A 24,376-nucleotide genomic window follows, 5' to 3' on the forward strand; every position below is an offset into this window, starting at 1 on the left:
CAGACTAACTGGACCCGTTAGGCTGGTGTCTACTCAGTTATTGCTGTTCTACCTGGAATTCTCTTCCTTCATCCCTGCCTTCACCATTCTATCATCTTCAGAACTCAGCCTAAATGTCCCTAAAATATTTTTCTAAATAATAATTTACTGCTGCAATTGCTTTCTTTTATTATAGTCATCTCCATCTTCTTTTCATCACCAGGCTACACTGTCTGAGCAAAGGACATGTCTCTGATTCATCAAAGTGTGCAACACAGTACCCAGAATGAGTCTCTGACTGGCACGTCAGTGGAGCTCATAAAAGCCAGAGGAATGTGAAACAGAATATGGAAATTATCAGATTATGTTGGCACATGTCCAGTTATAATGCACATTAACATAACAATTTTGGTTGAATGACGACAAATAGCAGTAGTTACTCACTGGAGTAAGATAAACACTTCCATCCAAATGCACCTTGCCTTATTTGTGTCTTCTGCAGCTTACTGTGAACGAATCACTTCTGACTTAAAATTAATTTTAACTGGCCCCATTATTTTTCCTCTCTGTGACAGATATAACAGGAATTCTTTCTTACTGTTTCTGTGTCTTCTGTCATAAACATGAAGACTAAGACATCTCTCCTCAGGTTCTTGTATGAACTGGTAAGTTAAGTGGCTCAGGTGTGAATTTCAGTTAAAAAATAAAATGCCAAAGAAAACGCAGGAAGAACTGCTTATATGAAGTAAGCTCCAGACACCTCATGCCTACTGTACTTGGCATGTTCAGATGAGTTATCGAGATTTAATTTTTGGAAGTAAATGCCTGGTCTCCCCACAACATTAATTTTTTTCTCTTCCTCCTTTTTTTTTTCCTTTCAACATTTTTAAATTTCTTAGCATGGAAAAGGAGGTACACACAAGCAATATGTTCTGGTTTCTGAAAGTCTTTCAGTCCTTCAGTTCAGAAGCCCTAAATTCTAGTCCTCGTTGTGGTTACACTGGAAGGTATTTTAAAATAATTCATCACAGGGTCAGGAATAACCAAAAGTACTTTGCAAAGATAAAATTTCACTCCACTAGAATATACATTATTACATGGATATTGAATTCTCACAATTTTTGAGTTTGAAAAAAGTGTTTTTCAAGATGGAAATTGTTTGGACATAAAGACATATCCTTTATCACAGGTGAAAACTGGCCTGTAGGGGTTAAAATTTTCTTTGTCTCAGACCCACCTTGGAGAACGTAGAGACAAAGAATTACTCTGCGTGGTCTGTACATATTGCAGCACAAATTAAACAGTAATTCTATCCTTGGGTAAATAAATACATTAGAAAAAAGTGGAAGTGAAGTTTTGAAGTAGAAGAGAATGGAAAGAAGAGTTGGTAACATAATAATAAGCGGGAAATAACTGAGTCAGCTTGTCTCGAAGTGGCAAGCTAAATATTTTATTTCCACTAGTTACAGTATCGACATTTTCTAGGGTCAGCATATTTTGTTTTCAACATTGAGCTCTGTAATATAATTTTACTTCATATATTATTAACATTTATGAATATAAGAAATTCTTGAAATTATTTGTCCATGTGGCAAAGTAAAAATTTTGCTAACAAGACACACTGTGCGCCGCCGTACCAACATCTCCATATTTTCTGCTGCAGGGTTAGAAATCTGTTGAAACAAATTCGAACACTGTCACGCCTCAGTGTGGTTTTCCTCAGAAAGAAAAGAAGCTAATATTCTTATAAACAGTACACTGTGTAATGTAAAATGTGGCTGATAATTCCTATATAATAATCTCAAAATACACAAATGGAAAGATTCTCCTCCACAGGCATTGATTTTACACATCAGAAAACCCATGGAGATGATATTATAAAAGGCAGCGTCTGTTGGAAGGCCACCGGGCTAACCCGGGCTGAAAGCGACTGCAGCCACTGACAGTTTCCTGGGCGTCTTGAGGTTCAAAGTTGATTCCACCAGGGCAAACGTCATGTAATCTGACTTTGTCTAGCTGAATGAACAGCCAGACTTCTTAACCACTTCTTTCAAATAATGGTTCGGGTCAGGTTACTTCACTTCCAGGCCAGTCAAGGCATTGGAGATCTCTTCGTTGACCTGTGCAGAAACGCTCGCAGGCGTGACGTTGAGGTGAATGTCGTACTGCTGGTCCAGGCCCAGGTAGCAGTCGCTCATGAAATACAGTGTGTAGATATACCTAAACCAGGAAAATAGAACGGAAACGTCAAACCGCCTTTTCAGTCACAGACACGCTGCATTCCTTCAGAATTTCAGTGGTAGATTCTGCTTACCTTCCCGGTGCTTCGGGGGTGTAAAAAGAGACGGAAACTACATGATGATTTCGAACATACCCTACTCTTTTCAAAGCAATAAGTTCTCTTTTATCCACTTCTCCTAATATCAAAAACCATCCTTCATCTTTTAATTTGGGAAACCGAGGGGTAACTGCATGGCTGTCTTGCTTTCCCTGTTAACCAGAAAAAAGAGAGAAAGCATTAATAACTTCTAAATTTTCTCTACCACTTGGATGTGATTAGAAGGCTACGTTGTCTTACTTGAAGGCCATAAATCCACACAACTCAGTGTATCTATCTGGGATGTTTTCAATTTTCTGGTTTGGTGTCTTAGATATGCTATCGCTTACCGTTTGTTTAAGATCCTCAAAACAGTACTTTGTGGCTATATCCACCAGAATATTTTGGCTCAGTTAGTGAGAACAGAAAGCCCTGAATCTTGGTAGCAATTTAGTCAATTCCTACACCATTCTTATAAATGATATTAATATCTCATTTGCAGATGAACAAATTGAGATACAACCAGGTTAACAAATCTTCCAAAGCCTTACTCATGAGAAACTGACACTGGGAGTGGAGGGCAGGGGAAGCAATCAAGCCTGGACTCTGGACTTCAAGAAAACAGCCCTGGCCCTGGCCGGGTGGCTCAGTTGGTTAGGACAATCCCAGGTCAGGGCACATACCTGGGTTGTGGGTTCAGTCCCTGGTTGGGAGTGTATGGGAGGCAACCAATTGACATTTCTCTCACATCAATTTTTTTTCTCTCTCTCCCTGTTCCTTCCTTTCTCTTTAAAATCAATAAACATATCCTCAGGTGAGGATAAAAATAAAAAGCACTATATCATATAAATACCTTCTCACTATCAAGAATAATACTCATGTAAAAAAAGCACATGTTCTAATAAGGTAATATTAAAAAAGACCTTTCTCTGAGGAATGAGCAATTATAAGCCAAGCAATTTGTAAGATATATTAATCACCACAATCTAAGATTAGATATCATGATAATGAGAGCACTTGAAGTCTTTATTTTAGATAAAGATGACAAAATACAAGATTGTATTCCAGTGAATCTTTATGACTCTATGGCATAAATGCAGTGATAGTGACATATTCTAACAATGACCTGCTCTCAATCGGGCCTCACTCCACATTCTGGAGGGACATGTTTCACTTAAGCATTTTAAAAGAGAGGACAGAGTAATGTATTTTTACAGAATTTCTGAACAAAATTTAGAGTTTTTTTGGCATGATTAAATATAATTTTTAAGTAGCAATATTAAGGTAAAAAAATCTTAATTTTTTCCCCATGATTTCATCTGTATGATTATTATTTTTTTGGTAAGTTGGGATATGTTAAGTCATCTACAAATGCTCACATCAAAGCCTCTGAAATGCCAAAGGTCAATCAGTTCATATTCACATGGACTGGTTTTTAGAATTAGAAATCAGACGAGACAGGACTTGAGGGTGCAGTACTAAAACGACATTGTAACAACAGAAAGTCATTGACCATGTTGTGTCTGAGAATGGGGGAGACAGTACGCGTGAACCGCAGCCTCACTCCTGTGGGCTTATTCTAGATGGAGGAAAGCCCCTGACTCCACTTGGCTAAAGAGAAGGCAAATTCTTCCTTATTTCAACTATTATGGTACTGAAACCTGATCTGCCCACATGATATGTACGAATCGTCTCAGAAAGCCAAATAATTAATTTTGATGTCACAGACAACAGAAAAGAGCATAGTAATTTAAAATAAAAATACTGTAAATCTTTGGCCTGCATGAACACTGACAAAACTCTCTCAGATGCATTAGGAGGGAGGAAGAGGCAGAGGTGGTGACTGAGGGGCAGAAAAGCGTGGTGTCTTATTCAAATTCATGGGGCTGAGTGATGAAGCTTCTCATCTACACCCTGCCTGTTGTGGTTCCTGCATAACAAAGTACTTCTAGGGCAGTGTTTTTCTAACTTTAATGTCCTTAAAGGGTCATTTGGGGTGCTGGGCAACAGCACAGACTTTGAGATCCCTCCTCCTGAGATTCTGATGCAGTCAGTCTGGAGGAGGGCCAAGGAATCTGCACTCTAACAGGCACTCTGGGAAATTCTGCTAGACTGAGCCTGTAAGGCCGTATTTTGAGAACAGTACCCCAGGCAGCATGTTATCATGTGAGGTGGATATTCTGGGGTTGAAAATTGGCACAAGAGGAGGACCGACTGATTTCAGAAGACTGACTTGCTTCTTAAGGCCAGTTGAGAAGGAGGGATTCATGAATGACACGGCCGCATTAGTAATGTAAAAGATATGTGGGTGGCGCATGCTGGTATCTGGTGCGAAGCATTTGAGAATGGAAACCAAACACTATACCTTGTGGAACCCAAAGTGGGCTCTCTGCAAGCTGACTTGAAGCACATACTCTTGATCAGCATGCAATGTGATCCATCTGTTGTCATTTCGTTTGTCTGAAGACAGAGTTGTGACAGAAAGTTCACTGTGCCCTTCCACTGAGTCATCCCACCAGCCTTTGATGCTTAAGCTAACATCTATCACTGGCAAGTGAGATAAGAAATTCCATGCCTGGAAAAAAAATATAATAAAGGAAGGTTAATTTGAAATATAGCTAATCAACTAAGAAATAGAATATTGAAAAAACAATCAACCTCTGTTTTGAGATTAAGTCTGGAGTCAATGTAATGAATGATAAGAAATAATACAGAGAGATCCTGAGTACCGTTTGCCTAGTTTCCCTCAATGGCAGCATTTTTCAAAACTGAAGTACAACATTAATACCAGGATATTGAGTTTAATACAATCCATAGCTGTAGTTAGGATTTTCCGGTTTTTCTTGTACTCATTGTGTGTAAAAATAATGTGTTTTTAATCTTTGTAGTTAAAGTCCTTTTTAAAAGCAATTAAAAATGAATTGTTTATCTAAACTTGTGACCACTTTATTGTAACTCCCTCCTAGATATTGACTGGCTACTGAGTATATTGAAAGAATAAGTTTAAAGACATTTGTTGTTTGAGATGGTCTGTGTAGAGAAGCATCTATTCTAATATTTATGGGACTTCTAGGTAGAGAGTATTACTCGGGGATACAAAAGTAACTTTAAAAAATGTGATGCAATTGCTGATGTCAGTCAGCATCATCCACTGACCACCGATTTTACAAAAAAGTTTTTTGTCCATATTATAAATTTATTCTGAAATGAAATCATTTCTGTATGTCTGTATATCATAAGGGGCCTGATAAGTCAACGGTTCCTTCTAGAGACAAATAGTTACTTTTGGCATTGTAATACTGAGAATGCCAATTAAATTATATATACTGAAGGGGTAGAAAATACCATTATTGTTATTATGCAAATAGTAACTGCTCATCATTATTGAACAAATAATGAATTTCTAAGTCTATAGAAAGGATGTAACAAAATAAACTTGATGTCCTCAGATAATTAATTGTCACCTTTTTCTATCATTTATAATTATGTGGCACTATCACTATTAGTGAAGAAAACTTCTCAATATATTGGTGGTTTTCAGTTGTTCATTTCTCAGCTAGCATTTATTTATTTATTTATTTATTTATTTATAATCGTATTTTTTCCATTGCTCTTTAGCCTTCTTATCACCCTGTGCTTGAAATCACCACACTGTTGTCCACATTCATGAGCCCTTTTTTCTAAGTTAGTTTTTAAAACTACATGAATACTTGAATTTTTTTAAAAAGTTTCTTTAATATATACCATAGATTTGCTTACAGGCTTTCATTTCTGTGTGTGTGATGACTTTCATGCTGCTAAGTATACCTTACTGAAATATACAGTTGCCCTGATAAATCAAATTACTGCTCAGGAATTTAAAAAATGTGAAGCCAATGCAAATTTTTCAATCTAATCCAATCCCATAACTTGTCTTGTGATTCTGAAATTAGGTCTGGAATAGATCTTGAAACAGTCAAGCCACAGAACTGTCTACGAGGTGCTTCAAGGTACAAGTGATAGCCTTTCCCTTGCCGGGACCAACAGCTACCGCGTCTAGAAGCTGTGCCTACCGCTTGATGTCCACTGACATTGGCCAGAGTGAGACAGTGGTCAAGGGGACACTTAAATACACACTTTCTGTAAAGCATTTACATTTGTGAGACAACACAAGTAAAATTTACCACATAAAGTAAGACTTGGTATGTATCTCTACTTGTACTATTCAATTAGTCACCAATGTTTTTAGTTATTGGCAACACATTGGGGTTTTAGTTTACAAAAATCAGGTCTGGCTTTTATACATAGGCATGCTTTTTGTGGCACTTAATATTATTAGTTCTCATCCTCATTGTATACACATATATTTGTCGAGTGTGTGTGTATGTACACACACACACACGTATATAAAACATAAGCTATTTTTACAGAAACTGCTAAGACATTTCAATACCAGCCAAACATATTTATCTGAGGATTAATCTTCATCTATTGAATCAGGCAGGAACACTGCCATGCATACAATTATTTAATTAGCAGCCAAATCCTCTGCCAGTCAGCAGCCGGTCCAGGCATACTGATGGGGTAGAAGATGCAAATCTCACAGTCGTACTGCTTTTTCTCATTACTACTGCAATTAGCACTTAAATTGATGCTTTAAACATACTAATTTCTGGAATAATTCAGGATTTGTATGTTACCTGGGATCGCCTCACTGCAGAGCCAACACCAGATTGCTCTGCATATTGAAGCACTTTTGAGCCAAATAACCATCATCATATCAGACTGAGCCAATTTGCATTTGGTTTTAAGGATAACAGAATGGCAATTTATGCAAATAAATTAAGTAAGTTTACTTCTGAGTTCTCCCTGAACTAATTATAACAATGTTCTAATTTTTCATCACATCTAAAACTTGGCTTGAAATCAATGTATGGCTATGTTATAAGTCTGTTGTTGCTAATGGAAGCCTTGCTTTGATTTAAATACATTGTTTTTATTCATAATTTTGATGGTAATTTAGTTAGAAAGGTAGGCACTTATTGTGAATATTTAAACAGTTTTTTGTGCCAATTTTGGGTTCAACAGAAATTGAACAATCAGACTTTAATGCCTGTTACACCTTTTCTAAGTCTTGTTCAAAAATAAGTTCCGCTAAGAAAAAAAATGACATGGTTTGTAAGTTTCTTTATTTTAATACCTGCATTTACAAGTCCATATGTTAATTATGCTATAAATCCTGAATGTTTACTATGACATGTTTAGGGTAAAATTGCTTAAGACTTAACAGTCTAGATATGCCAAATATTTCTGTCATTATTCATTCATATTTTTGGCATTTCCAAAGATGGTTTGGAGAGATGACTTACGTCTTTTACAACACAGATTTAGCTTTCTATCTAAGTTATATGGTATACAAGTGAGGAGTTTATTTGAAAGAATACTTTAGAATCTAGTTACAACAAAGTGATTAAGATAAGGGGGGCACATAAAAAAGTAACAGAGTCAAGTGCACGAAAACACACTTGAGTACATTGTGAAAAACTATCCTGAAGGGATGAGCAGTCCCCCTTCCTGGGCAATGCTGCTGCATGGGTGAGCTATAGCAGGCTTTTCTCAGCGAGCTACTGGAACATCTTCTCATACTGTCAACGCTACTTCTAATTATTGTTGCTATGTTTATTTTTAGTATCATTTACTGAGCTCTTATTCTATATCAGGAACTACATAAAGCAGTTTACATAATAATACCCTGCTTAATTCACAAGAGAACTTCCTAAGATACTTATACTGTTTTCAAATTCATAATCATGATTAGTAAATGGTGGGCAGAATTTAAATCCACGTGAATCTGACTCCAACAACCAGTGCTCTAAGTTAGAAAACTCCAGGTATAAACTTCCAGACAGAGTAAGGGAGCTTCAGAATATGGCAGAGATGGGCCTGACCTGTTTCATTTTTGCAGCTGGCAGCTCACTTTCTATCATGGAGCTGAACACATGGTCTTTCCCTCCGCAGGCCTGGATCAGTTCAGGGAGGCACTCGATGACGCCATGGCAGCCGGCACGTGGGCCCTTCGTTCCTGCGCTCCATTTCCTAAGAAACAGTATCAACACCAACCACGTAATTCCTACATTGCACAAATGAGATTTCCTGGCAATGGTGGCTTATACCATTTGAATGATTTTTAAAAATTAGGATTACTGTAAACTTTTTAACAGCCTTACTGGTAAGTTTCAAATCAGCCTGCATTCTTTAAGATATCACTCAAAGTAGTATCACTATCAATCCGTAAGATGGGTGTCTCATCAGGGATCTCAGTGCACAGTCAGGGTTCACAGAGGCAGGTATCTTCTCTAGAAAGACACTGATGTGCATTAAGGATTCTGCATGGATTAAGTACTGAACTAGAGCCCTGGCATGTTTTCAATGATGCAGGCAAATGACTCTAATGTAAGTACTCAAATAAAGTTTCACTCTAAATAGGTGTGAACATACAGTTAAAAGTACATTTTGGGAATCTTTGAGATTCACCGTATAAATAGTGCTGATCTCCAGGAACATAGTTCACGTCAATCTTATTCTGTATTTGCTGTTTACAGAGCAAAAAGAAACATATAGTTAAAATTATACAAATACAGGACTTTTCAGTGTGATAAGAAAGAACTAGACCAAATCTAGGCCCCAGGAGCTTCCATAACAGACTTGTGTGCTGCATCGGGTAAGCACCCTCATATGCCTGCTTTACTACTGAAACCCAACTCCCATGGCACTTAGTGCCATGTTGGAAGGTCTCCTGAAACTGAGCTGCAGGCGTATGAGGTATCTGGTTTTCCCCTCATGCCACCTGCTGCTGGTGTGCCTCACGCTCTGAATGTGCCTTTCGGTTTCCAAGGGACAGCCCATGGTGGGGCCTCAGCATCGTGGAACAACTTCCCTGGAACCCATTTGGGGCAAGTTGAAGGCTCTGCTGAGGAGAACCCATGTGTGTCTGAGGTTCTGATTGGCATCTGTATGCAGATGCCTCAAATGACTGCCACTCCTAGTCCACCTGACAAGAGGCAGAGGGTACAGGAGAGCAAACTGTAGTCAGACTGTTTTGCTTGTCTATGTGACTGTGAACCAACATTTTGGCTGTAAAGTGTCTCCCGACTGGTGGGAGACACTGGTGTGAAAGAAACATTGCCAACGTGGCTTGTGGTATGAACTGTTCTTTTCCTTGCTAAAATATTTGCAGCCGTGTACTTAGCACCTAAGGGTAAAATAATTTGATGATAATTTAAACTCAACTTTTAAGCGCAGGTTATATCTTAATATAGAAATCCAGCTTTGGACATTTTGTAGATGCACAATTTACTTGTCCATTTTATAAAGGATCCATTTTACAATGGATTTCAGACCCCTCAAATCTATTCTGCAGTAACAAAAATTGGTCATTTATCTTGCTTTAGGCCACAAAGCAATTTAGCATCTTTTAAAATAAAGGTTGATATTCTAAAGGAATAACACAGTTAAAATAGAAATGTACCCAATATGCAAGTGGAAAACAATTTAATAGAAGGTTAAAATGATCTGTGGTTGAGCTTGGCACTGGATCAAATTCCCAGCAAGAAAGTTACTTTACTAGGCCACATCTCCCTCTGGGAAGCAAGGACATTTTTAACGTAAAGAATCAATATATTCTAGATACAACCTGAAAATCAAGTGACCACATGTATAAACGAAATAATTTTTTGAAACTTAAAAAACAGTTACAATGAAAATTAAAACAACTACCTGAAAATGTGAAGATGCTGGTGTTCTATGTTTGGGATCGTAAGAAGAGAAGAGTCTTTCAGCCACCGGCCCTGGATCACCATCTGCACCAGGTTGGTGATGCCCAGGGCGGTCACCAGCCAGCCCTGGTCTGCAGCCACATCGAGCATTGCCTGAGTGGGAAAAATGCACAGGTTACAAGAGCACTATGAAGGCGCTTGCCCTCTGCACTGGGATCTGATGTCAGCTTTCACAGAAAAGAAACAAAAACTCCCAAGCATTGTACCTCTAAATATATAAGTAAATCAAAACCAGAAAATAAGCTACAGCTGGATTGAAGGGAACAATCTCCCACAGCATTTATTGCACAATACTTCCCACAAAGTGCCAAATATTTAGCTTTTGTAGGGCAGCAAAGATAGCCAGGTAATACTAGTATGCAACAATAAAATGAGAAAAACTCAGTGTACTTGACACGCAGATACCTATACAATTCACTGTATCAGAGTATTGGCAGAGTAAATTCAGGCAGTCATTTCCAAATTAAAATCAGTAATGGTAAGGTGATAGGAGGTTTCCTTGTCAAAAAGTTTATTTTTCCCCCAAAGAAGGCTAAAGACAGAACCCTTGTTTTCAATGCAAGTAATGCACAACACACTAGCAAAGGGGGCAACTGCCAGTAATGCCTGCAGAATGATTAGAAGCTACTCATATTAGTCTGTACATTTGATCTAATGTTTTATGGACAAACAAATGCTGCATTTGCTTAAGGCAAAACTAAATAGTGAAATCTTATTTAAACAAAGGAGAAGTTTACATAGGCAAAACTATTTCAATTAAATTAAGATTCTGACGAATGCTGACTTAAAGACATATAAGTTAATATTAGGTTTCAAGGCAGCTACTTTACACAGTTTTAGGAGTGTCTTCTCGTTTTGGGAAATAAAGAGATGAAGGTAAGAGAAATCAGATGTATCTAGTACATGCTTAAAATGATATTAATAGTAAATATCTCACCAACAGTAACATATTATCAAGTGTTATACAAAATCTATTAGCAGATGTTTAGAAATAATTTTTAAGGTATAGTATTTTAGTAAAATTAATTTGCCATATCACTTACTACCATTGAGGCACATATTTTTCTCCTAAGTTTTGAATGTCTTATTCTATGTTCTCTAATTTACAAAAAGTAAAATAGTTTTTAGAAACATGTGGCTAAACCCACTTGTGGTCTTTTTACACACATCACAGGGAAACGGACCAGTGGTCCTGGACATCACGGGGGACATGAATGGTCAGATTGGTCCTGGGCACCTGTGAGCCCACTAATTATACATCATAAACCTGAGTGTTGGTACAAGAGATGTACTCATATGGATGAATATGTATCTATAGCAATGTGTGTACATGTACAAATGTGCATGTTCATAAGTCTAGGGAAATCCACTCCTTTTTCTTATTTCTTGGCAGAGCCGACCAGAACACTCTGCCCTTCTTTGAAGTGCAGGAGACAAGCAGGTTGTGATGAACACCACGCAGATTACGAAAAGCATTAGTTCACAAGTCACAACTCTTGAGAGTTCTCTAAGGAAAGAGGAAAGGAAAAGAGAAATGAATAATCATATCTAATCCAGTATCATGAGGATGTTAGAAGTTGTAATGTAGAGTAACTATGGTGATTTTACTTGTGATTTTACATTATAACTTGACTGGAAATACATTCCAGACCAAAGGCTCAGGTCCTAGAAGACTTGGATGGATGAACCATATGTTTTTAACTTTGAAGTTTTCATGATGAAGTTGAAAGATTTCATAAAATTTATGAGAGTTCCCCACAATTTTTCATTGTATGATCCAGATGTGAAAATGTAAAAAATCATGCAAAGTGATTGCTTACATGAAGAAAATGAAAAGCTGTATCATGAATTGAAAACTATTACTTATCTTGTTTTAATTTAGAAAAAAGGCAGGTGGGGAGATCAAGAATCTGGGACGAGAAAAGGTTTTGTGACGACTCAGATGTGGTGAACCGAGGGTTCAGTCCCTTGGTTCTCCACTGCATCACGCGCCAGCCCATCCTGTTTCCCTTGGCCCCTCCACCCCACCGCTGCCTGAGTGCTGACCCCCACTAACTCACCTGAAATGGTATAAATATCCCTTTATTTTCATCAAATTTTCTTTGATTCATATTTTATATTTTTACAAAAGTAAATTTTTATAGAAGTAAAACTGATGTTATTTCTCTGCTTAAATATCTTCAGTGACCTCATGCTGTGCAAAGGACAAAAGCTAACAAGTTTCTCTGCAGGATGGTCCACACCCTATTGTTAGCCGGTTCCTGGCACATCCCTCGGGGCCCTTCTTCTGGCAGTACTACATTACTGTTACTTCCCACATTTGCCTTGGCTCTTAATGTTCTCTTTTTACAAGCACTGCTGCTCCCTCAACTCACCAACCTGGGAAATTCCTATTCATCCTTCGAGTCTAGCTCAAATGCTAGTTCTTACTGTGAAGTCTCCCTGATTCTTCCAGGTGGACTGTAGGTCCTCTTCCCATGCGTCTGCTGCTCCTGCCACCTGCCACCACTATCCTAGGGTGATTCTTTGTCTACACATATACCTTTAAACTACAGACTCCTGGGCAGCAAAGATCTGGAAATATTCTTTGTCACTCTAAACATAGTACACTCAAGAAACACTTATTAGTGAAAATTCAGTTACAACAATTATAACGACATTCTGCCTAAGTTACTGCACATCTCTCACAGGCAGCACAGCACAGGAAAAAAATTACAAAGCTTTGATGTCAGACAGACATAGGTTTGAATCCTAATTTTGTCCTACTTACTATATGTAATCACCTAAATCTACCATGATAGATTTCTCACTTTTAGAAGGGGTATTATAGCTCCTTATAGGGGTGCTATGAGAGTACAATGAGATAATGTACGATGTAAGGCATCTAATATACTGCCTGGAACACAGCAGATCTCAATCAACAGGTACCTATTTTCAAAGTTCTTCTATGATAACATGAAAAGAACACCCTAAAACGATCCATTCTTTATAACAGGGACTTCTTTTGGTGGTGTTTTCTGCACTGAGTAGTACAGGGCTTCAACACGCAGGGCATGCAAGGTTGAACAGATACATTATGGGAAGTGTGCAATTACAAGAAAGTCAGAGGACAGGGCCAAAGACAGACCCTGTATTTGGCTAGACTGGAGGACGTGGGCTTGGTTCTCACTTTGGGAAAGCCACGTCACTGTTCAGAGGTGCATACCTGAAGGGGGCAAGGCCACGGGATGGTCCGTGTAAATGGGCTTGAGGGTCCCGGTAGCTTGACCCTGAGTCTCACTATCCGATTCAGTCTCTTTGGGAGATAAGAATTAGTAGGTATATGCTCCTCTCTCAGGTGGGGCTGGCTTGGGTAACAGCTAGAGATCACGGCTCAGTTCCCCAGGCCATCTCAAAGTCCTTTAAGGACATATAATACTCAATAAGAAAAGGCTGTTTTACTCCACTGAGGGGAAATCACTGTGGATATTCTTTACCAGTTTAGCATTAACACTAGGCAGATATTCAACCCCTGTTTGCTGCTAATCCACCTTCTAGTTGGCGTGCCACCTTCCAGGGAAAGCTAATCTGATTCCAAGTCCAGGGGACAAATGCGTGGGGGCTGACTCTGTGCATGAGACTTTCTCCTACTAAGTTGGAATCAATTTTAATTGACAGTTGATTCAGAATTCCTTGTTATCTCCAGCTGTGACAGAATGGAAATATGATTTATAGTATTGTATTCATTGATAAAATTACATTACAGTTAAAACTTTGTCATAATTGACATAAATGTGGGGCTGTCATTTATTTATAAGAGAGCAGCTGATGAGTTTGGTTTTGAACATGTTTTAATGACGGTGCCACCATAAAGCCACATGAGAAGTACAGGTAAAAATGAGCTCTGGAGAGAGAGTGTGGGCTGGGAGTGCGAACTTTGAAACACTGGACACTAAGTAGGCAGCCAAGAGAGTTAAAATGAGCAGCTCTGGGGCAGAGGTGAGGACAGTGTGTGGGGTTACCTGGAGATGAGAGCTGGAAAGGCAGGAAAGGGTAAAGGGGTGAGGGCACCTGGGCTACTCTCAGGCACTGCCGACATAACTGTGATTAGGGTGGTCATCTGTTAAAACTAGTAAGTACTATTTGTCAACACTCTGAAACCACTTAACACACGTTACTGAATTTAAACCCATTATACAGTTGAAGACAATGTGGCTCAAAGAGGTTAAAAACATGCCTCCTTAAAGCTGCGTAGTTCTGGTAAGTGGGTATAGCTGGGATGGAAATTCTGAAGAGCCTGACTCCTAAGTATAGCATATTGCCTATAAAGCTCAGGATGCGAAGAAGGTGGTGTGAAATTCCTGTGGGGTCCTGTATTAGACCGGAAGATACTATGATGAGTGTGCTACGAGGTAAAATGGAACTCTAGAAGCTCTTCTGACAATGATTAAAGAAAACAGTAAGTTTGGATGAAGAATAAACAGACTTTGCATAAACACCTGATACTCATTGAAGACGGTGTGGTATACTGGAAAGAGACTTGGACGGACAACTTAAGAGCTGGTATTCATTTTTCTCCTCTGAAAAATCAAGGAGTTTGATGAGGCTGGGGTCCATCTGTAAACTTTAATCTTCCATCAATGAAATGCCAGCATACTCATACTGTATTGCTATTTGCTTTTATAAAGTTCACTTGCTATCTTTCAGGTGGACTGTATTATCCTTGAACCCAGAGGCAAGGGAACCTAAGTCAAAAGGAAGGCAGCATATGTTAAGACCAGAATAAACTGCAGAGAGAACAGGCCCTCTTGGGATCAGAGGAAGATGAGGTTTCTGCTGCTGGGGTGTGTGGGCAAGACCGCAGGCTCCAGCTAGTCCCTGAAGACCCCACACACAGAGTCCCTGGAAAGAGAGAGCAGCTCTGAGGTGAAGAGAATGGGCATCGATAGCACTCATGTCATAGGGTCCTGGTCATCTCTGCAAGTTGGAGGTGATGTTTCTTGCTGGGAGAAGGCGCACTGTAAAGGAGCAGGAAAAGGTCTGGAATATATCCCAGGGGGAATGAATGATGTAAAACAAAACTAGCACACCAGTGAGTTTCAGTACTGTGACTTCGAAAGAATAATTCTAGAAATTATTAGAAACAATTAGAAATGAGAGAAACAACTAGCAATGTTTTATGACTTTTTTCCAGCAAGGATTAGGGGGTAATCTGAGTGTTGAAGCAGAGAATTCAGATATTAATGGTTATCTGGAGAGGTGACAGATTTTAGGTTACTGGTGATATCTTTGTTCAAGTGGTCAACTCTGGGGCCAATGCTGTTTAGAGTGGCAAGTGAAGTCATAAGGGACTGAATTAATGGATAAAGAAAGGAAAAGAGATTCCAGGTTCAAGGAGTAACAAAAGTTTGGTTAAGCTGATGGGTAAAGGTGCTCTGGTAAGAGAGGAGGGTCAGAGAGTGATGTCAAGAAGGTGGCAGTTAAAGTGGTTTGAGTGCAGTGATTATTAGTGTGGGCCAGTCCAGGATGCAGGCAGTTATGATGCAGAGAAGGGGCTATGCTGAAGTCACTGGATGACTGCAAGCGCTGGGATGGAGCCAAGGACTCCGAACTGATGTTTGAGGAAGGTGAGGAAAGACATCTAGAGTTTGGAATATAGTTGGAAAAGAAACCTCACAGACACTGATGGTAAAACATAACACAGATTAAAAGAGAATAAATCTGGACAGATGTGCTTGGAGAGACCAGAGAAGGCAGACTTTTACTACTAGAAATAAAAAGAATTCACCAGCTCAGGAGTTTCAGAGGGAATGTGGAAAAGGGTTGTTTAGAAGATGGACATACTCTCTGGAGGGAGACTTCTTACATAGTGAGGCTCCGAAGCCAAAGCCAGGCTCTGCGACTTCAACAGACCTCGGCCCTCAGCATTTATTCTGAATCAACTTAAAGAATTCCCTGAACATATCAGGCTTGTCCTAGCATTTACATTCAACCAAACTTTCATACTGGTATTACTATTTCTGCAAAGGACAGATTTATCCAAATCTATAGATATTTGTCTTCCTTATTTTCTGCTACTGTAGATTATACTTTGAAATACAATATAGTTAAAAAAAAAACCTACCTCCCTAAAGGTATTTTATACCAAATGAAGTAAATTTCATTGAATTATTGTGAAAAGTCCCAGTAAATTATATAAAAGCAAACTATAAACAATACAGTTTGAGGTGTGATGCAAATACATATGTATAGTAATGAATAGATTATAAAAATGTTTTGTAAATAGCTTTCATTTAATCCTTAAAATACAAGCATGAGGCAGGCATTAGTACTTTTATTCCCTTTTCACAGATGGAGAAACTAAGGGTCACAGAAGTTCAGTGACTGGATAATCACAGTGGTAAAAAGTCATAAAGTTAAGGCAATTTTGGTTTTCCAATTTCGTATCTGTGTTCATTACACTACACTCTATTGCTTCTGAATGATTTACATGTACCTTGTCCTGTTTCAGGAAGGATTTAATATGGTTTGCACCTGTCCTCTTCCCTCATATTATAACAGAAAAATACAGACTCCAGACAAATTATGAATTTAATTGATCATTATCTCTGAATAACTTTTGTCAACACAGTCTTTGAAAACCTAAAAATTTTAAATTAATTTAAATCTACCACTTGGTTAGAACTACACCTTAGTATTTGACATACAGGCATTAAATATCTTTTCAAATACAACTGAATTCTGGACTTAAATAATCCAAGGGTAAAGAAGGAACTTTGGGCACTGTGATCACCAAATGAAGACAACTTCATTGCAAGAAAATGGAATCACTGGCTTGGACCATGAAAAGAAAAACTATGTTGTCCAATGAGCATCGAGAGGTATGTTTTCAGGTGGGTTAGAAGGTGTAGGTCTAAGGACCATTATTTAACATTTTCTAAACTTCAGTTTAAAAAGTCTGTGAACGATGATGGAATGTACAACTTAGGGAATATAGTCAATAACACTGTAATAACTTACTTTGGTGCCAGAAGGTTACTAGAATTGTTATGGTGATCATCACTTCATGAGGTACACAGATGTTCAGTAACTATGTTGTGTACCTGAAACTAATATATGTCAACTACATTTTAATTAAAAAAACAACAATAACAAAAAATCCCACCAAAATAAAGTCTGTGAGTTCAGTCCTTAGTGTCTCCAGGACTCTGGCTGTGGGGTGTGTGCATGGAGCGGCGCAGATGGGGGTCCAGCCTTGCTCCTCGTCCTGGATTCTGAAGACTTGCACCCTCCTCTTCCTCCTTGTCAGGGAGCCCTTTCTCCTTCTCCTCACATCTCCTGACAGCTGTGCTGGTGGTGCAGTGACAGTGCAGGGGTCACAACACTCAGGTGAGAGTAAGATAATGACAGAGGCCGAATGACTAGATAGCATTACTACTTCTGTTCAAAGTAAGCGACGTAAAGATAATACACTATCAGAGTTTAAGGTTTAGTTAGTCCAGAATGAAAAAAAAAGATTTTCATTAATTTATAAAAAACAACTTGTTATTTATGGGACGTTATGAGAGTATAAAATATTATGGAAAGATAATCAAAACAACAGAAGTCTGGGAAATTCACAGCCAAGAGGAGATAAGGAGATGTAAGAACCAAATACAATGTGGTGTCTTAGCTGACACCCCAGAATAGAAAAGCAACATTAAGTAAACTGGAGTATTGTGAATAATTATGGGCTTTAGTTAATAACAATACATCAATATCAGTTCATTAATTGTGAGAAAAGTACCACATTAACATCAAAGGTTAACCGGAAAACTTGGTATGGAATATAGAGGAACTCTCTTTTCTATCTTTGTAGCTTTTCTGTACATCTAAAACTATAATATAAAATCTACAATATAAAGTTTAATAACATATGGAAATTCATCCTAGGCAGCTTTTAAAACATTAGTTGTTAGACATCTGCTAGGAAATGCACTATTTAGTTCAAGACTTCCCAGAAGTTTTGCAATGATGGGAAAATGTGAAAAAAACTTTCTTGATAGAAAGGCACACTCCTTTAAAGGTTCAGGTCAGATGTAAATAATGGTACAATATTTTGTCAATAATTAAAATGTTATAAGTGCATTTATAAGAATCTCTTTCAAAAGCAACAGTTGTTCACAGTAACTTTCTCCTGAACTTTTACCCCCAGAAGGTTAGCATTCAGGAAGCTCAGCTGCTGTCTAACAAACTTAATTAATCAAAAAGTCATTTCCGAGTTGTAACTATGAGTAAAAGCGCTTCAAGTGTGCTAGCTAGCCTACAAGTTAATCAAAATGCTAATGCAGTACAAATTAAAGTTGTGATTAACATTTCACAGTAGCTGCTTAAGTGAATTGATCACACAAATGGGTTAAGCATTACTCATTTCCTACAGCCCAGCCGGGAAAAGGGTTGTTATGTGGGTATGAGGAGAGGAGCTGAGGGTAGAAGGATCCTTCATAATAGCATCATATCATCAATAACCGTCTCCAAATTGTCATACAAAAGCTTACAGGTAGAGTCACCCAGGGGAAAGAGCCTTCCAAATTATATTATAGTCCTTGAAGGGAGATTGCCTGCAAGTCCATAAGAGTAAGCAAAGGTGTTTAACACCTCAAAATCCACACCTCTGTGTTAGTTTTGGAAATGCTAAACGCATCAGTTTAGTGTTGTGTCTGGAATGGGGAATGGTGCTTTGTTTTAGGTGGTGTTTTGGGTGTTCTACTGTGGAATTAAAATGCAGCTTTGATACTTGATGATGACTCTGCACCACAGTGTGGATCTTTGTATCTGGAAGAATAAACACTCTGAATTAAGTTCATTTAGAATTACTTGTTTTTAAATAGTCATCCATTACTAAAACTTCATCAGGCTCCTATGGCAAGATACGATCTCCCAGAAGCCTGGCCAGGAAAGCCACCTAAATTAGACTTCCCTGCCTCTACAAATTTGATAAGGTCACCCTAATGTTTATAACAAAGTATATCTGTTGGGTAGACAATTCAGATTTGGCAGATGATCTTAAAAACATTATGAGAATCCACACATAATAAATTGTTCTTTTCAATCCTCTCCTAAGAAAACACTAGACAGGAAAAAGTGAAATATCTGTTTGTCCCATTCGTCCATGATATACTGAGATCTATGTGCCGAGAATTATGCCCAAGTCACCTTAACAGTCAGTGACATTATAAATAGTTATTGATAAGGTTCCAGCATAGTTTGGATGATACAAAATCCTCCAAGTGTATGCTCATAGTACTAATATTCTTTGAAACATGTCTGAAACAGGGTGCAGACAGGGGTCCCTGAGAATATCCCCCACAGCCATGACTGGGGGAAGGGTGAATGATACAGTGTTTAAGATATTTTGCATTACAATGGCAAGTGGATAGCTGTGTCTTTCCCACTTTCCAGGAAATGGGCTCCTGCCCCAGGGCAAAAGTACCTGACTTTTAGAACGTACCTGACTTTCAGAATGTGTAGTTACTTGTGAGATAGCCAGGGTAACCGATACCTGCCTCTGTGAGAGGCAGGGAGGTGGAGGCTCCCCGGCCATGGGGTACTCTTGCCCTGACTAAAGATGGCAGCTGAATGAAGGTAGCAATACAGGAAACCAGCAGATGTAGCACTTTGTGGGAGGAGCTGGGCAGGAAGTCCCGTAGGAAGCTTCAGGTCAGGACTTAAAATAAACTGAGGGCGGGCAGAGAGAGACTGGTCCGCCTTGAGGGCTGAGAGAGCAGGTAGCAGCTGTGTTGGTCTGCAGTGAAGAGGGCAGCCGCCCGAGAGAGATTCTGCCATGCTGCCTGTAGTGAGTGAGGGGCTATGCCTCCTCCTTTGAGAAATTGGCCATTTGGCCATGTGGCCTGGGCTAGTAAGAAAGAGGAGTAGCCATGAGGAAGGAGACGTGAGCCAAGAGGGATTTGGCATGAGGTATGAAAGGAAGCAGCATCTGAGAGAAACAGAACGGCATGCTGCTGCTCTGATTGTGCCCACTCCGCTGACTCCGAAGTCACCAAGGACTCTGCCTTGCAAGACACTGATCTGCTGCCTCGCAGCCCCAGACTCTTCCTGGACTGTTGGGACCTGGGATGTACAGAGAAGTCACTCTCTTGAGACTTGTGCCTTTCCTGGATGTCACCATGAGCCAGTGCAACATGGCACATATTTTCCTGGACTATTACATGGAGGCTGAGGACAATGTATCCCAGGTCCTGAAGGGGAGAGTTACTGTGAGAGGATGGTGATTCTGGAACCTGTGAGTGTACTTTCCAGAGGATGGAGAACTGTTTGCACAGCTGGCTTAAGACCAGATGAAGAGATGGGGATCTACTGGCTTGGTTTTGGCTTCTAGCCTAGTGGGGAGCAGGGGAAGTGCTGGGTCTCATGGGAGAACAGGGCTCCAAGCTGGAGTGCTCCCAGCCCCACCCCGAGGTTGGAATCTTGTAAATAAAAACTTGTGTCCCTCAACATTAATTGTTGGGTCATGCACCAAGGTGCCATGTGCACAGCCTCCGCTTTGCTCAGTTACATACCTATAAAACATAGATTTACAAACTTAACAGTGCAATTTTCATTTCAGCATCCTTTAAAGACTTGAGTTGCAGCAATGAACTCTTCAAACTGTAGAATGCTAAATACATACAGTTCAATTTTGGAAGCTTAAAAATTATTTACTTATAACCCACTTATTTTTTCCTCAAAATAATTTGTAGAAGCTTTCTGAAGCCTATTGTGCTACACTCTCCAGGTAAAGATAATCTTTTCATTTGGTTTAACTATAAGCATTTGAAAATATGAAGGGATTCTACTAAAAATATGTAGAAGATTTTATCTACCATTGCTATAACAAAACATTCTTTACAAGTATTGGATTAAGGATTTGACCAAATATGTCTTTCATTAAATTTGGCAGTATTTGTATTATTTTCATTACTAACTGGATTTGACTTTATGATTGTAAAACTTGTTCATTTAATTGACACTGACATTCTTCAATACATCAACAACCCACTGAGCCTGTGCTTAGTTCCCCCAAAGGTAAATAGTCCTCAAAGGTTACATTAGCCCTCCTTCGTGGTAGTTCTATCTCCTGGCCTTATCCAATATTTCTATGCTTTTTAATCCACTACAATGGGAATGATTTGTTAAAGGAAATACAGACCCAGCTATAGTCATAGTATTTCTTGGTTAAAAGAATTAGGTCAGTAAAAAATATGGATACAATTGCATTTTCTTTTGCCTCCCTTATCATCTTTCCTATTCTCAGGTGCTAATGTGTGCATACATACATATCTTAAGGTAAATTAAAATACTTTTAGAAATATGTTGAAGATGCAATGTTTTTTTCAGAACTGTGGGTTACAGAAAAAACATAGTGTTAGTTAATTGACACGTAATATACTTTAAGTTTATTAGATATTGTTCTAAGGATAAAGATGTCAAATTACTGTTTTGAAGTTTAAGCTAAACAACAACTCCACCAATAAACTGTTAGGGGTTTGTTTTTGCAAATTTAAGGAGAAGGTTCTCTGAATGAAGGAAAGTACACAAATCCAATTCATATATTTTCTCTATTTACGGAGCTTATTAAACTTATTTTTTTTACTAGCACCTTCTATGACAATTGATCAAACTTAATAGAACATATTAACATTAATTTGAGTAGTAGATGAACTACACGTTGTTTCATGTGTGAAAGAGAAGACTGGAAACTCAGTAGTTCAAAGACTTGGGCTTTATGGGACATAAAATAAAATGACAGCTTCTATATTAAAATTAGATGTAAGAATTTACCAAACAATGGAAACCATCAGAACACAGCTCCTTAAAGATTTTCCTTTCAGGTACTGAATCACATAGGCTATTATTAAGGCTGGTCCCCTGGTTTACCTTTGCCTACCTCCATTAGGGCAATGGAGCATGCATTACATCTATAAAAACATGTTCCTTGGTGTGCAGAACACAGAACTTTACACTCTTCCTCAGTAGTAAAAGGAGGTGTCTGCTATGATTTGGGGGGTTGCTGGTTCTCTATTTTGGGGCAATGAATTGCCTGTTGCTACTAGAGGACTGAAGATTTCCAAAAAAGGATCAGTGAAATGGACAAAGGCTACCTGCAGGGCTCCTCATTAGTGGTGGTGAATAACCAGTGAAAAAAGCCAAGAACCTCACCTAGGCAGACAAGGCAAATCTTCAAGAAAGAAAGAGGAACAAAGAAGGTGTGTATGTGTATTTTAATAGTAAGCTTAGGCTCAGGTTGTTCCAGTGTGCACATATGAATATTTACTACGGGGTCATCTTACAATCGTGTTGGCCTTCTCCTTTCTCCTACAGTGGCACCAGCAATCCAATTTCCCCCATTATTTCCAATTACTGTAATATTTGGAAAGAACGTAGGGAAGAAAATGGTTAACTCACGGTCCATCTAGCTTAATATAAAGTCCTTAAGAAGAATCCTGAGCAGTTGATACAATAAAAGGAAACAGCATAAAAACTGGATACTGTAGAGTGATGAAGCAGTTACAAGTATAATCATATTAACAAACCCTCTTAGAAATTGGTTAAAGTAATTATAGACAGATTGTTGAAAAGGGAACTAGAGTGATTAAAGGGAGGTGATTTGGTACACATTTAAAGGAGGGGTTAATTAAAAAATTCTTAGTTTAAAAAAAGAGTGGAAAGTCTTGTGAAGTTCTCACATTTTAAAAGAAATTCTGACTAGACCACAAGTACAATTTTAAAATCCCCCTTTATAGGACAAGGGAACCTTTATCCTATTTGGCTTAGTGTTGTATTTAGGTGGTTTTTCATTTAAATAAAGATGATTTCAATGTAAAGACTTATGGCGCTTTCTAGAAAACATCTGAGGTATTAGGACAGGATTTAAAGTCCTGATCTCCATTTGGTTTCTGTATGGACTGCCTCTACAAATCACCTTTGAGTCATTCAACTTCTCCAAACACCAATTTCTTTGTTCTTTGATTAAAAAAATAGTGCAAGGCAGAGAGCTACTCAAAACACCAAATACTCATCATCAGTTCTAGCTTTGCCACCAAATTTGGAAAATTTAGACAAGTCATTTTAATTTTTGATACTTATTTGTAATTCTTTTTTCCATAAAAGCTAACACAAAGTTTTTCTTTGGTATATCCAGCACAGAAGTTATGTCACATCATTTACTACATTTTACAAATATATTTTAGAGTTAATGTGATCCAAAAGAGAATCTCAAAGGTGAATGGCAAGAATAATCAATTCCATAATTGTTCAATTTATAAATTAGAATATATTCAGATTAAAAAATTGAGGTATGTACAGAAATTTTACTTTTTTTTTGGTGGGTGGGACAGAAAAATATTAAAAAGAACCATGAGAAAAATACCTTAAACCAAAAAAATAGAGACAAATGACCTTGATACCTAACTTCAAATGTATGAGAAGAGAAATGCCTGTGTACGCTGACTTCAGGCCAGCGTGAATTACCACTACGACGGCCACGTCTGTCCTTTGTGAAAGATTACTTAGGGCACAGCTGGTCAAAACCACAGAGTTCTCATGATCTATCTATATCATCGCTCACATAAAAGGTATATTTCTAGAAAATAAAGGGAGTAAAAAGAACTTTAGAGTTAAAAGACTATAAAAAAGCAAGGAAATAAAAGAACTAGTATGAATGAAGATAATCAGATAGATCTAGTTCTTTGAATCCTCAAATTTTGGTTTACTTTAAAAACACTAACACTAATTGCCCTACTCTTGTAAGGTGTTGTTTTGACTCAGACAGCAGGGGTCAAATGGCCTGCCTAAGGCCTTATACTAAGATAGGAGCCGAGTTGAATTTATAGCAAAAGCTGGTGGCACTGAGTCCCATACACAGAATACAGGCCATGCTAATGTCCTGTGAGGGCAGTAGTATAGTCTTTAAAAAGCCAGCAGAGCTGCAGCTTGGAAAACGGCTTGAACTAATGCTTTCTAAGGCCAACAATACCCATGCATCAAATGTGAATAGGATACTATCATTAAAATGGTCAATCAGTCATGGAAAAGTTTATACACTCTTAATTTTCTCCCCAAATTTTCCAATGGCAAATTCTTTCCTCTTCCTGGTTTGCTTACTTGTATCACAATCTTGCAAAACACTACAGAAATAAGAGATTTAGGATATGAAGCTGGTTGCCATCTCTGAACAACCAAATTTCTTTCTAGATGGCTTTTGGAAAGTCAGGTCAACATTTAAGATGTTCATAACTAATGCTTAATT

The 24,376-nt window shown here is 38.4% G+C and overlaps 1 protein-coding gene across 1 annotated transcript in view; it reads right to left on the reverse strand.

Moving 5' to 3' along the window:
* Window positions 1-1,418: 1,418 nt before the first annotated feature.
* Window positions 1,419-24,376, reverse strand: part of ASCC3 (activating signal cointegrator 1 complex subunit 3) — a 307,023-nt gene continuing 284,065 nt past the window's right edge. Inside the window, exons 38-42 of the mRNA XM_045843194.1 lie at window positions 10,052-10,203; window positions 8,224-8,371; window positions 4,662-4,871; window positions 2,294-2,469; window positions 1,419-2,199 (exon numbers count right to left, since the gene is read on the reverse strand). Of these exons, the coding sequence (XP_045699150.1) occupies window positions 2,052-2,199; window positions 2,294-2,469; window positions 4,662-4,871; window positions 8,224-8,371; window positions 10,052-10,203 (834 nt within the window). The 3' untranslated portion in view covers window positions 1,419-2,051. The remainder of the gene's footprint in view (window positions 2,200-2,293; window positions 2,470-4,661; window positions 4,872-8,223; window positions 8,372-10,051; window positions 10,204-24,376) is intronic.

The sequence above is a fragment of the Phyllostomus hastatus genome, unplaced genomic scaffold (genome assembly GCF_019186645.2).
Source record: "Phyllostomus hastatus isolate PE091 unplaced genomic scaffold, TTU_PhHast_1.1 phas_contig_40, whole genome shotgun sequence".
Classification (NCBI taxonomy): domain Eukaryota; kingdom Metazoa; phylum Chordata; class Mammalia; order Chiroptera; family Phyllostomidae; genus Phyllostomus; species Phyllostomus hastatus.